The 12,373-nt window shown below is 31.7% G+C and overlaps 4 protein-coding genes across 8 annotated transcripts; 3 read left to right on the top strand and 1 right to left on the bottom strand.

Annotated features, from left to right (window-relative positions):
• Positions 1 to 237: 237 nt before the first annotated feature.
• Positions 238 to 1,766, top strand: Pnpo (pyridoxine 5'-phosphate oxidase). Its single transcript, NM_001312169.1, is given in 5 exon segments — positions 238 to 544; positions 616 to 772; positions 845 to 944; positions 1,071 to 1,330; positions 1,524 to 1,766. Coding segments are annotated over 5 exon segments (759 nt in total). The 5' UTR covers positions 238 to 468; the 3' UTR covers positions 1,690 to 1,766.
• A 67-nt stretch (positions 1,767 to 1,833) lies between these two features.
• Positions 1,834 to 3,662, bottom strand: LOC106115436 (histidine protein methyltransferase 1 homolog). Of its 2 annotated transcripts, none has more exons than XM_013308788.1 (4): positions 3,522 to 3,662; positions 2,952 to 3,179; positions 2,544 to 2,707; positions 1,834 to 2,259 (listed from the first exon to the last, which is right to left on the bottom strand). In XM_013308788.1, the coding sequence occupies exons 1-4, from the start codon at positions 3,574 to 3,576 to the stop codon at positions 1,864 to 1,866; spliced, it is 843 nt and encodes a 280-aa protein (XP_013164242.1). In that variant the 5' UTR covers positions 3,577 to 3,662; the 3' UTR covers positions 1,834 to 1,863. The 2 variants fall into 2 exon arrangements, with proteins under 2 accessions (XP_013164242.1, XP_013164243.1); XM_013308789.1 differs by having other exon boundaries at positions 3,480 to 3,568.
• A 664-nt stretch (positions 3,663 to 4,326) lies between these two features.
• REG (proteasome regulator gamma) lies at positions 4,327 to 9,468 on the top strand. Of its 4 annotated transcripts, none has more exons than XM_013308947.1 (6): positions 4,394 to 4,411; positions 4,804 to 4,891; positions 4,966 to 5,103; positions 5,524 to 5,742; positions 6,114 to 6,329; positions 8,740 to 9,468. In XM_013308947.1, the coding sequence occupies exons 2-6, from the start codon at positions 4,868 to 4,870 to the stop codon at positions 8,881 to 8,883; spliced, it is 741 nt and encodes a 246-aa protein (XP_013164401.1). In that variant the 5' UTR covers positions 4,394 to 4,411; positions 4,804 to 4,867; the 3' UTR covers positions 8,884 to 9,468. The 4 variants fall into 4 exon arrangements, with proteins under 4 accessions (XP_013164399.1, XP_013164401.1, XP_013164400.1 ...); XM_013308946.1 differs by lacking the exon at positions 4,394 to 4,411 and adding an exon at positions 4,455 to 4,638; XM_013308945.1 differs by lacking the exon at positions 4,804 to 4,891 and having other exon boundaries at positions 4,327 to 4,411.
• Positions 9,469 to 10,308: 840 nt separating this feature from the next.
• LOC106115442 (trichohyalin) lies at positions 10,309 to 12,347 on the top strand. Its single transcript, XM_013308797.1, has 4 exons — positions 10,309 to 10,977; positions 11,188 to 11,437; positions 11,640 to 11,786; positions 12,072 to 12,347. Exons 1-4 carry the CDS (start codon positions 10,414 to 10,416, stop codon positions 12,131 to 12,133), a joined length of 1,023 nt encoding a protein of 340 aa, XP_013164251.1. The 5' UTR covers positions 10,309 to 10,413; the 3' UTR covers positions 12,134 to 12,347.
• The last annotated feature ends 26 nt before the right edge of the window (positions 12,348 to 12,373 follow it).

Genomic DNA, 12,373 nt, shown 5'->3' with positions numbered 1-12,373 from the left:
TGTCTGCTAAATTATTATAAATTATTAATTAGTATTAAATAACTTCTTGAATCTGATTTTTAGTGCGCCTTGTTTTGACAATAATAGTTATGGTTAATATTTCTTTTAATCGGATTAAAAAAATACAAGCACGACAAATCATCGCTTAAAAACTCTTTGATGCAAAACTAGACGACGACATTGATATTTTATTTGTCAGTGTTATCTACCCGTTATCGCTAATATTTGTAATCGTAAATAGTATTATAAATTGTTTTATGAGCATTTATTTAAGTCTACATATCTCGTATCTGATAAAGTACTCATTCGCTACGGAACGATTTGACTTCAGCTAACAATAGCAACTTTAGAGTAGCAGTTAAATAATTGTTACATGGGAATTGTAATTTAAAAATTCCTTGATGCAAACAACTTAATTACCATATAATTATAAAAAGTACCAACTCTTACAATCGTTTTCTCAATCGCATGGGTTTGATTCGTCTGCGAAACTTAGTAAGGAGTAAAGAAATACTTTTACGCAATATGAGTATCGACATTGGAGGTATTTTGATTTTTTTATTTTAACTTTTTACATCCTAATTTTATTTTCCTAATCAAGGTCTACCTTTTTAGGTATGAGAATTAAATATAAAGATAAGGATGACACATTCTTGGAGAAACATTTAGTGGCTAAAGAACCATTTGGACAATTTAAAGCATGGTTTGATGAAGCATGTGGTAGAAAAGAAATTTTGGAACCCAATGCTATGTGTTTGGCCACTGTGTCAAAGTATGTTATCCAACATTATACACTTCTTATACTAAAATAATAATAATAATATGAATATATGTATATTTGCAGAGATGGATATCCATCAGCAAGATTCATGTTATGCAAAGGTTATGGTAAAGATGGATTTAAGTTTTTCACAAATCATGGCAGCAGAAAAGCTATAGAGATGGTAAGTTCTACCTTTGTACACATGTATATAATACTTTAGGAACTTTTTTTTTATTAACATTAGGATGTTTGCTTTAAAAGAATTTCATGTTTTCTGCATATAAATTTATAATAAATAAAATTTCAGAGTGCAAATCAGAATGTAGCTGCTACATTTTACTGGGAGGTCTTAAATAGATCTGTACGAATTGAAGGTTATGTAGATAAGCTGTCTGAAGAAGAATCTACTAAATATTTCCATTCAAGACCAGTACCAAGTCAAATTGCAGCTTGTGCTAGTTACCAAAGCACACCGATTGAATCCAGGGATATTCTATGTGAAAGAGAGAGAAAATTAGAGGCTGAGTACATGATACCAGAGAAAGAAATTCCTAAGCCGAGTTATTGGTGACTATATTTCTTTTTCAATTATTTTTTTGCCTTCATAGATATGTTACATTATCAAATTGGTCCAGATTAGAAAAATGTGTTGTAAAAAAGTATGTTGATTTTGTAAGGATCAAAATACTTTTCTTTACAATTATTTTAATTGTAGGGAATATTTAAAAAATTATCAAATTAAATTAGATTTTATTTACAGGGGTGGTTACATAATACGACCGAGAGCTGTAGAGTTTTGGCAAGGTCAGCGGGATCGTCTGCATGATAGAATTAAATTCAGAAAACCAGCAGAAGGGGAAGTAGTTGATGGAAAATTGCTTCATCAAGGGGATGACGGTTGGGTCTATCAGAGATTATCACCATAAATTAGATATGAAAAAGAGGTAATTATAATATAAAAATATATTTCAATGTCTTCCATTTTTACAACAATGCATTAATTTACTTTATTTTACATAATAAAACAAAGGTCACAAAATTGTTATGTTTTTGTTATATTAAAATCATAATTTAATTTTTTAAATAAAACTCATGCACTTCTATATTCTTTTTATTTTTAAAATTTCCCTCTGTATGCCACCAGTACTTTTCCATGCAACTTCGCTATTTATTAAACTAGTCTTTTGTATGTGTGTTTCAAACTGTCTCATTCCTCCGCCAACACCAAAGTAACATGTTTTAGCTGCTACATAAGCGCTACCATCTTTGCTTAGCCTATTTAAAAATATGTTAGTAAGTTTCTCATAGTTTTTCTCATTATAAATTGTTTCTGATGTTAAAATTATATCATAAACAGCAGTGTCTGGTAGTTTCTTATCAAATGATGCCCAGTCTCCGGAATAAAATTTGCATTTTTTTATTACTTCTTCTCTTTGTTCATTTTCAATGTTTAGAAGCACACTTGGTATTGTAACACACTCTATTATTTCCTTGTTCTGTAATATAAAGAAAATATTTATGTTACTGAAATACATTATGTAAAACAACTCATTAACTTGCTCATTTCCACATAATCATCTGATGAAACAATAAACTTGTAAGCAGGAATGTGTTAATTTACAGTAATTTTTCATTTCACTGCTTTTAGTTTTATATTATATGTATGTTTCAAACAGCATAATTCTTCCATTAACACAAAAGTAAGAGATAAAAGTAAAGTAATACATTTCAATCAAAAAATAAATTAACAAAATTGATCCTAAGACTATTTAGTACTTACATAATCTTGAAATGTTACTATTGAGTCATTTTGTAATGCATATATACCTAGGATGCCCACTCCACATCCTAGATCTAGTACTTTTGCTCCTTTAAAATTGATATCAGTGTTTTCTAGCAAGTATTTTAAAATGTCACTTGTACATTCCCATACTTTAAGACCTCCTAAAATACAAAAACAGCAAGAGTAGTAATAATTGCATATTGTATAAGCAATAAGACTTGCTTATGTAAAATGTGATAAACAAGGTTCATAAATGTAAATAAATTATTAGCATGGCAATAAAATAAGGTATCTATGTCACCAGAATTCTTTTGACTGCTGATCATACTGTCTAAAGAAAAGATTTTTACTCTATCTTGTATTTTTTTTTGTTTAAATGCTAAGTAAAAATTAAATGTACCAAACCTTCATATTTGCCAGCGATTAAATCACTGTGTTCCTTATCAGCTAATTCCAATGCATTTAATTCATAATCTCCACTAGAAAATAATTTATCACAGCTACTAACATGTCCTATTTCAATATCTTCACATACAAACATCTTTGCATGAACCACTATATTATCTAAATCATTTATTTGTTTGTCTGGTATAATTTCTTCACATTCAAACCAATTGATTTCTTCACGTTTATCTGTAATATAGTTATTTAGAACAAATTAAAGCAAACTGTTTTGTTAAATAATTTTAATATGGAATGGTTATGGAATTTCGTTTATTTTTATGTATAGAGTGGTGAAAACATTTAAAGTGATGATGGCTCATCAACTACAGCCACATTTAGAACCAAATTACGAATTAAAAATGGGAACCATATTAATACTACCATTTAAAGATCTGTCACTAACTTTCTTTGGGTGATTTAAAAATTTATCTGCATAAGAAAATGTTTGACTATAACCTACAGTGCACGTTTATGTTTGTATTTGCTTACTCTCTATAAAAATGTCCATTCCTTAAAAAAATGCATTATTACCCTCTGTTTCTTCATTATCCGTATTATCCAAAAAATTAAATTTAAAAGTAGACATTTTTGGAAATTATCATTTAATTTAAATTAACAAAGTGGTGATAGATTCCAATTTTGTACGTAATCATAAACGGCGGGCCAAAACATGTCAAATGTCACTTTGACAATTGACATTTTTTTTTATGACCTGGTAACATAGACCTTTAGGTCATATCTTATTTGACAATTGACATTGACTCGGACAACAAAGATTGTATAAAAATGTGGTGGCTAAGAGAAAATTACTATAATTGTAATTTGTGAGATTTTACGTTTGAAAACAATTCAGTTATTTAGAAATTGAAGCAGTTATTTCAAAAAGAAGTTTTAAGGTTGTTATTTAGTAATTATAATTGGTTAATTGTACAAAGATAAGATGATGCATGTATCTGAAGGAAAACAAACCTAAAACAATTCTACTTTGCTTCATACTTCAGTGGCTTGTTCCTATTGAAAGAGCGACATGTTAAAATTACGACTAGAGTGCAGGGAGATAAGGGAGCTAAACCTGATAGACCTTGCACATTTAAATATAATAATGACATTAGTAGTATTTGCTACTTGGAAAGAAAGTGTACATAATTAAATTTAGGAAATATTGATATGTAATATTTCTTATAATGTTGTTTCGTCCAATCTTTTAAATAAACAACATAATAATCAGTAGAAATTATGTTTATAACCAACATGTTGTATGCAAACTTCATTAGTATTTTATGTCAAACAATACTCATAAAATATTTTGAAAGACATTTAAAAAAAATTAAAAAGTATGTGAACAATCTTACTGTCACCGATTGCGCTTAATTTTAATTAAAATGGAAAATAATAGTACTTTAGAAAAAATCTTAGACGTGGTAGGATATTTCTTTCTTTTGCTATATTAATAGTTACAGAACGTTTCAATATAAACTGTGAACGCATCCGATTTGTACACTTATTCATTCATTCAAGCGCACACCGAATTGTAGAACTTATAAGTAAAGAAGTTTCGTGAATTTCAATTTACGTTATAAGTTAAGGGATTTAAGTATACTTGGTCCCAATTATACATCTTAAAATAATGACAGACGTTACGAAAAAGGTAATCCGTATACCTACATTATATTGTTATTTTCCTTTAAATTTTGACACGAGTGGTGAACAGTGAAGTGAACGAGCAGGGAGCCGAACTTTGCGTTAAAGTATACGTCTAAAGTCTGTTAAAATTCTAGTTTTATAAATCATTTGATACGAATTACTATTTTAGATTAAGTTTTTGTGGTGACTTATAAATAAAAAGTAAAAGTCAACATAACCTCAATTGCGCAGCCATGGGCCTCGGCGAAGCCAGCGTTGTACGTGACGTTTCCTACAAATTGGTATAATAATTGTTTGAGTATCTCACGCCTTATGAAATGTTGTTTTTCAGGTCCAGGAATACAAAGACTCCTTGAAGCAAAAAGCTGAACACTTAATTATAAAAGGATTTCCAGAAAAGATAGTGCTGTTAAATGAGCTGTTAGAAACGTCAAACTTTCAAAATCGTGATTTAGCAGATGTGCATCAGGTAATGGCTTCTTCTTTTTTGATCATTTCGTTTTCTTTTTAGTATTCTTGACAAACTTAAACTATATATTGCCCGTGTTTGCAATAGTTGTATTCTGTAGGCGCCATTTAAATTGCTTATGAATGAATGTTTTCAACATAGCAACAAAGCCAGAGTAAAATTACCTTTATTGTATATTTTACGTAATATTTTAAATATGTTATGTCCTTATAAACTGGGATTTTTTTTTAACTTGTGCAGGAAATTAGGAAAATTTGGAATAAAATTAATAATCTGAGTAAAAAATAGAAAATTTATATTAAGATGTATATTTATTGTACTTAACTAAATTTTAACGAATATTTGCAATAATACTTCAATGCAGCCACGTTTTAAATATTTTGCTGTAAAAAAAATTAATATAATATTAATCTGTTTTAGGATTTAAACATTCCAGTTCCACAGCCAATATCTACATTGAATGAGCCAAATGCAAAGCGTCCAAGAGTAGATTCAACAGACACTTCCAGTAATTCAACAATAGATGGAACAAGAGTGTTTGCCTTGCCTAATGGAACAGTACCATGTAACAAACCGCTTAGTGATCTTATCCATTTAGTTAAGCCACACATCAGAGAATTGGTTGAGGATTCTAATTTGGTAAGTACATTTTAACAATCATTTTTTTTATTTTCACCAATAACCATAGATATTGTTAAAGTTGTTAGTTCACATTGAATAATATTTGAATTTGAAAAACTTAATACTTAGAATATAAATAGATAATTATTGAGCATGAGAATGTAAAAATGTTATAATATATTGAGCAAATTGATGATTTTTCAAAGCATACCGGACCCCATCTATCTAGATTGTCATTTCCTATTTAATATTCAATCCTACACTTTACACTTTCAATTATCTTCATCCTTAGACTGGTAATCATTTAAAAAAAATGATAGATTCCACCAATAATTAAAAGAAGAATATACAATATTCTAATTAATTTTTACTTATTTTAACAATTACAGCTGAAAATGTGGATCTCATTTATGATTCCCAAAATAGAGGATGGCAATAACTTTGGTGTATCAATACAAGAGGACACACTTGCTGAAATCCAATCTGTAGAGTCTGAGGCAGCAGCATTCTTTGACCAAATCTCTAGATATTTTATTTCAAGAGCAAAGATTGTGTCCAAAGTTGCCAAATATCCACATATTGAAGACTACAGAAGGGCAGTAAGAGTATGTATTACAATTCATTGTTATTTAATGAATACTACAATTTTATAATGCAGTTTCTAGTAAATTGTGTTGATAATGTGATTGTTTCTTTAATTCTAATCTAGTATACCTGTATAGCTGTCGACGTGATCCGTCCATGCAACAAAAAATTATTAGTAGTCTATGTGTTCTTACAGACTATGTTCTAAATCTATGCCTTATATCATAGAAATGCAGCTATACCGGAGATAACTTTTAACAAACATCCATCCATTAGTTAGATGTTATTGCTAGAATTGTAAAACCTAAATGGATGGATGGTTGGATGTTTGGTACATGCTTAATGTACAGTCAGCGTCATATAGATCGTCACAGACAAGATATGCAAATATATAGGTACAGCAAAAGTAATCAATTATATCGGTACAACAAAAGTCCTCAAAATAATAGATACATTCACCCTGCTCAAATACATCGGTACATACACAGCGTCAAATATATGAGTACATGCAAGATGCTCATAAATATCGTAGCAGCCACAGCGTCATAAGTAACGAAGCAGTCAAGGTGCGCAAAAATATCGGTACATTTGACAAAATTGAACTCTATATCTATATACTTGTGATACAATTTGGAATAAACTACTTCTGTTACATTCATTTGACACTTTGTATTAACATTATAGGTTGTCCGGAAAGTTCGTTCTGATTTTCGATATAAAGCTTACAATAGACTGTAGCTGAAGTGGATTCATTTTCGGATTTCCACCATTATCAAACGTCACAAAAATTTCTATATTGTGAATAATTTCATTTCATTGGTTGAGATAAAAACTTATTTTTAAAATTTTATCCAATAATAAAAGACGTTTTAGGTATAGAGTCGTACCAATATAATTTAAAAACATTTCCAAAAATGTAAGAGAACAGGGTTTCAATTTTCCTTATAAAGCGGCACGAACTTACTGGGCAATCCAATATTTTTCTTCTCCTGTCATAACGCTTAAATATAAAAGTTTGTCACGCCGAATATGACAGATACGTATTAACTAATATCAAATTTTGCCTTGTCACAATATATATAATACTAGATTGGCGCAGTATTCTAGTATGTTTGCCGTAATATGTAAGTTTACCGGTTCGAATCTCAGGCTACTTTTTTTTCATTTTATCAATCACGGGGTTATTTTTTCATAACCAGTAAAAATTTGGTAATGTAAAATTTTGCTCGACAATTTTTTTTTATAATTTTCGCTGTCGGGTAGAAAGAAATTTAAATAAAGTTAACAACAATTAGGTCAGACCATCGCGGGTGAAGTGAGTGGGCGGAGCGTGGATTGTCTTTGCGGGTTTTAAGAATGGTACGCGCGGAAACTATACGTACAAGTGTTATCTACATATGTGTGCGCGCCCACGCACACTGGAATGTTTATTGCAATCGACCAAAAATTTGATGTAGTTTGGATATTGACATTCAGTTTTTTTTCTTTGTTTCTTAAATATAATCAGTATCAGTAAAAGGTAAAAGTGTTATTTTTACAGGTACAAGTTTAACAAACATGAGTAATAAACAAATTACATGCCAATAGCATCGCTTTATCTCCTTCATTTTTGTTTGAAATAGAAAAGTACTTTAACGGTCAAACTCATTAGTCCAAGGCAATATCAAAAAGTACCTAATAACTACGGCGATAGAGTTTAATTACATGTGCTTCGATATTAAAATTAAAAAGTTTAAATATTAAAAAAAAATAGTGGCTTGGGATTTGAACCGCCGACCTTACGTACCAACGGCGGCGAACGGTAAGGCCACGAGACCAAACTAGCATATATGATGACAAACTTAAATTTGATGTTGGTTTTATCTACCTAATATCTGTCATCCGCGTCGAACACTTTTAGTAAATTTTGAAAAATGGTTTGATGCAAAGTGTCAAATGAATGTAACAGAAGTAGTTTATTCCAAATTGTATCACAAGTATATAGCGATAGAGTTCAATTTTGTCAAATGTACCGATATTTTTGCGCACCTTGACTGCTTCGTTACTTATGACGCTGTGGCTGCTACGATATTTATGAGCATCTTGCATGTACTCATATATTTGACGCTGTGTATGTACCGATGTATTTGAGCAGGGTGAATGTATCTATTATTTTGAGGACTTTTGTTGTACCGATATAATTGATTACTTTTGATGTACCTATATATTTGCATATCTTGTGTGTTACGATCTATATGACGCTGACTGTATGAATGGATCTGGAAGAAATTATTGCAAGAAACTTCACAATGTTTTAATTAAAAAAAAGACATATTATCACAAAAACCTCTATTTTTAATGAGAGAAATGTAATCTTTTTTGTACACTAGTACAAAAAAGATTACATTTCGTTGAACGGAAATTCATTGTAATTATATGATTATGTTTCAGGAATTAGATGAGAAAGAATATTTGTCACTTTGGCTTGTCATGTGTGAGATTCGTAACCGCTACTGTTCCTTGCATGATATTGTCATCAAGAACTTGGAGAAGATAAAGAAGCCACGTTCATCGAATGCTGAATCACTTTATTAGCCAGTAAAATCTCAATTAGAACTAGTGCCACAAGGTCTCCTTGTTATTTAAGTATAAAATTGAAACTGAACATTTTTATTTTCCAATCACATTTTGTACATAATTACTATGAAGTATTCCAGATTTTCAAGCACAATAGTAGTTTGGTTTTGTAATAATACAATTTTACATACTTTAGTATTCTTTCCGAGATCATAAGTTATATGAATTTTGACAATTTAATATAGTGTTGTTGACTAAAAGCTATTTAAAGTCTTATCATTCAAGCCTTTTCTAAGCAGACATTCATTTGCAGTCATGCTTTCTACCCATACTCCAGTCTTTGGATTCATGAAACTTCTACCCATTCAAGTATAAAATTTTTAAAAGTTTTTTTTTATTTTATTCACCTTTAAAATTCTTTCTGGATTTCATTTATATCTATAAGTTTTCTGTCCAAATACCTGTGCAAAATAGGTTTTGTATGTGTGTTTTAGCACGCAACTAACTCGATGTTCTTTGCTCCTGGTGGCTTAGTGTCCGTTTAAGATTTACCCTACCATTTTTAGGTTATAATTATATTTTTCAAATTTAAATGATTTCAAACATAAAGAAATGTTGCACCTGTTAAAATATATTTCTAGACATGTTTCAATATTTTTACACAATAATTAAAAAGTAATAGTTTATGCAGTTGTAGGTTATAATTACAATTCCAACGATTTTGAACACCATTTTACCCGAAATTGTCTGGCATGATTAATTTAAGCGTAATATAGATTGAAAAAAAAATCGTTTATATTCGTAAGTTAAATAGATTAATTTATTGACACATGAAAAAAATTTCTGTTTAAAGTGCCTGAATATAATAAGTTCTAACAAGGATGGACATTTTGTATTCCATCCTTGTATTTGAATTAATTGGCTGTATTCGGCGAATTATATAAAAAAAAAAAACTGATTCATTATCCAATTTAATAAAAATAAACGCATTTGTATAAATGTAGTTTCTATTTAATCCCAATATTTCCTATGTTTTTGTTTTTTGTAACATGATTTATTCTTGATTTTTTTTTATAATAAAATGCGACTAATTTGTGATGATCATTTTGTTTTCATAAAATTGATGACTCATATAGAACAGGAATATGGCTATGTTTCGTTAGACGAACCGTTGTCTTCCACTGCCTTATTCCTTTAATTTTCGGTAGTCCTACGATGTTCTCGTACTATTAATGGTTTGCAGCCAGTTCATTGAGAGTTTTTAAATTTCGAAGTGCGGTCAAAAGTTTGTAGATGAACTTGAAAAAACTTTACCATTACTAAAAATGATCACATTTTTTTTATTTATTAGAAGTCCACTTCTAATTTTAATTTGTCTCCTGGCCACTAAATATAAAACGATAACAAAAAATAACTTCATATTTTGACGTATGAATTCTTTTTGGTATTCGTTGACAATTATACTTTAGTTGGTCGATGGCATTTTAATAAGCCTTACAATAATTTTTTATAACAATCTTTATCAATGCAATATAATTTTTGAGAATCATGATGAAAAGGGATTTATACAGGGGTAACTTCGGCGACAGCGAACAAAATGCATCGGAGTCCAATTTGAAAAGCAAAAAATCAAATCACATTTTCAACGAGGCCGGAGAGAACATACAATATCACAGCGATTCGGAGTCTTTGGGTTCTAGGAAGAGTAAGACTCGTTACGTCAATCCTGCTATTTACATAGAACCAGTGGAATCCTCGCGATCTGCGACTTCTTTACAAACAGATTTGTCTTGTGTAGAAGACGTTACTCCACATCCTCACAGCACTTACAGGAGCAACTCTACTCCATTCCTCTCCGGCCGCGTATCCACTACATCCTCTGGAAGTGTTAAGAGGAAGTCATGCCGTCTGACAGGACACGAATACGAAGATCAAATTGATGAAGACAATACGCCAAGGTTTGGACAGACGTATCGCGAGGAAGCCGCTGATACTTTCCGCCTGTCGGTTACATCGCTCTCCACCACGACCACGGCGAAGGAAGAACGGGAAAGATCAGAGAAGAAGAAGCAAGAAGCATTTCAACAGTGGCTTAAGAAGAAAGAACAAGAGGTAAGTGTTATTGAAGTATCTAGTACAAGGAAGCTTCTAAGTAGTTTCTTGGAGATTCCAAGAATATCTCTTATTAATTCGATTCCTAGTTTAGATAATTATGTCGTGCTGTGCTTTGTTTGGATTGTTAAGTATCAAGTAAATTACTCTTACAATTTCAACAATAATGATGCCCACGCTTGATTCAAAAAATTAACTTTCACAAATCAGAAACGTGAAAAACTGCGTTTGGAGAAGTTGAAGCGTCAGGCGGCGCCAACGACAACGCCACAGCAGCGGGAGGAATCGTTCCGACGCTGGACGGAACGCAAGCGGATGCAGATGGAGCGGCGCCGTGCGGACGAAATAATGCGCCGGTTCGCGCAGAGCGAGCACCTCGAGCGCGAGAAAGAGAAGCGGGAGAGGGAGAAGCAGGAGAAGTTAGCAGAGTGGATCCATAAGAAAGAAGAGGAGATGAAAGGTGACGTTAATTTGTATCCAATCATGTAAGACATTGCACAATTACTTAAGTATGTCGTTGACAAAGATCAAATTGGCATTAATTAGGTCTTACGCGACGGGAAGACATTTAAATTGAATGTTTGCCGTTTGTTAGTATCAGTAGATTAGAAACTTCGAGAAAGAGGTTGTATTCGGATAAGATATTTACGTGATACGTGTAGCAATGAAGACCCGTGAGGAGAGACGCGCGGCGCGTGCGGCTATCGAGGAACAGAGGCGTCGGTCCCAGGGTGAGCGTGCTTACCGCGATTGGCTGCGTACCAGCAAGCACAAACCGCTGCCCGTGCCGCTCAACCAGGGGGAGCTCAGTAAATAATTTTATTTAATAAACCTAATAACTTCAAAGCGGGTCTTTCATCATAAGGTAAGAGTGCGCCGTCACCGTCAGTCATTCAATTGTGGGGAGCGAGTCGCTTAGCGTCCTTAGAGCTTGCCACTTACGTAGACTGCACAAAGCTTTCGTCGACTCAGTTATCGTCTACCTTGCATATCCTTGTCACGATCCATCTTTCACGCACTTCATCTCTTCCTAGTTTTAGATGTTAATAATAAACAATTTGTAGTAAAGTCAATAAATAATATCTTCGTTTTAGGTATGCGCGGATCTGTGTCTCAGATGTATATAAACCCAGTCCCATGGAAATCTGAGATCTGAAGATGGTGAGATAGAGTCTAGTTTGTTAATTTGTTTTAAAGTATTATATTTTTTTTTCGTCATCGTGTGTCACGTCAAAATCGTCAACATTTGCGTATAGTTTTAGATTCATGTTGACTTTTCGAACGATAATTTTATCGGAACTTGTATTGTTTTTGAAAGTGATGTGTTTGTGTAAAATTATACGAAATAAAACAAGTTTGTTACTTTGAAATTGAATTTTATTACTACCTAAAAGGG

Source organism: Papilio xuthus, unplaced genomic scaffold, assembly GCF_000836235.2.
Source record: "Papilio xuthus unplaced genomic scaffold, Pxut_1.1 DF827789.1, whole genome shotgun sequence".
In the NCBI taxonomy this organism is placed as follows: domain Eukaryota; kingdom Metazoa; phylum Arthropoda; class Insecta; order Lepidoptera; family Papilionidae; genus Papilio; species Papilio xuthus.
This window is presented reverse-complemented; position numbering and strand designations above follow the sequence as displayed.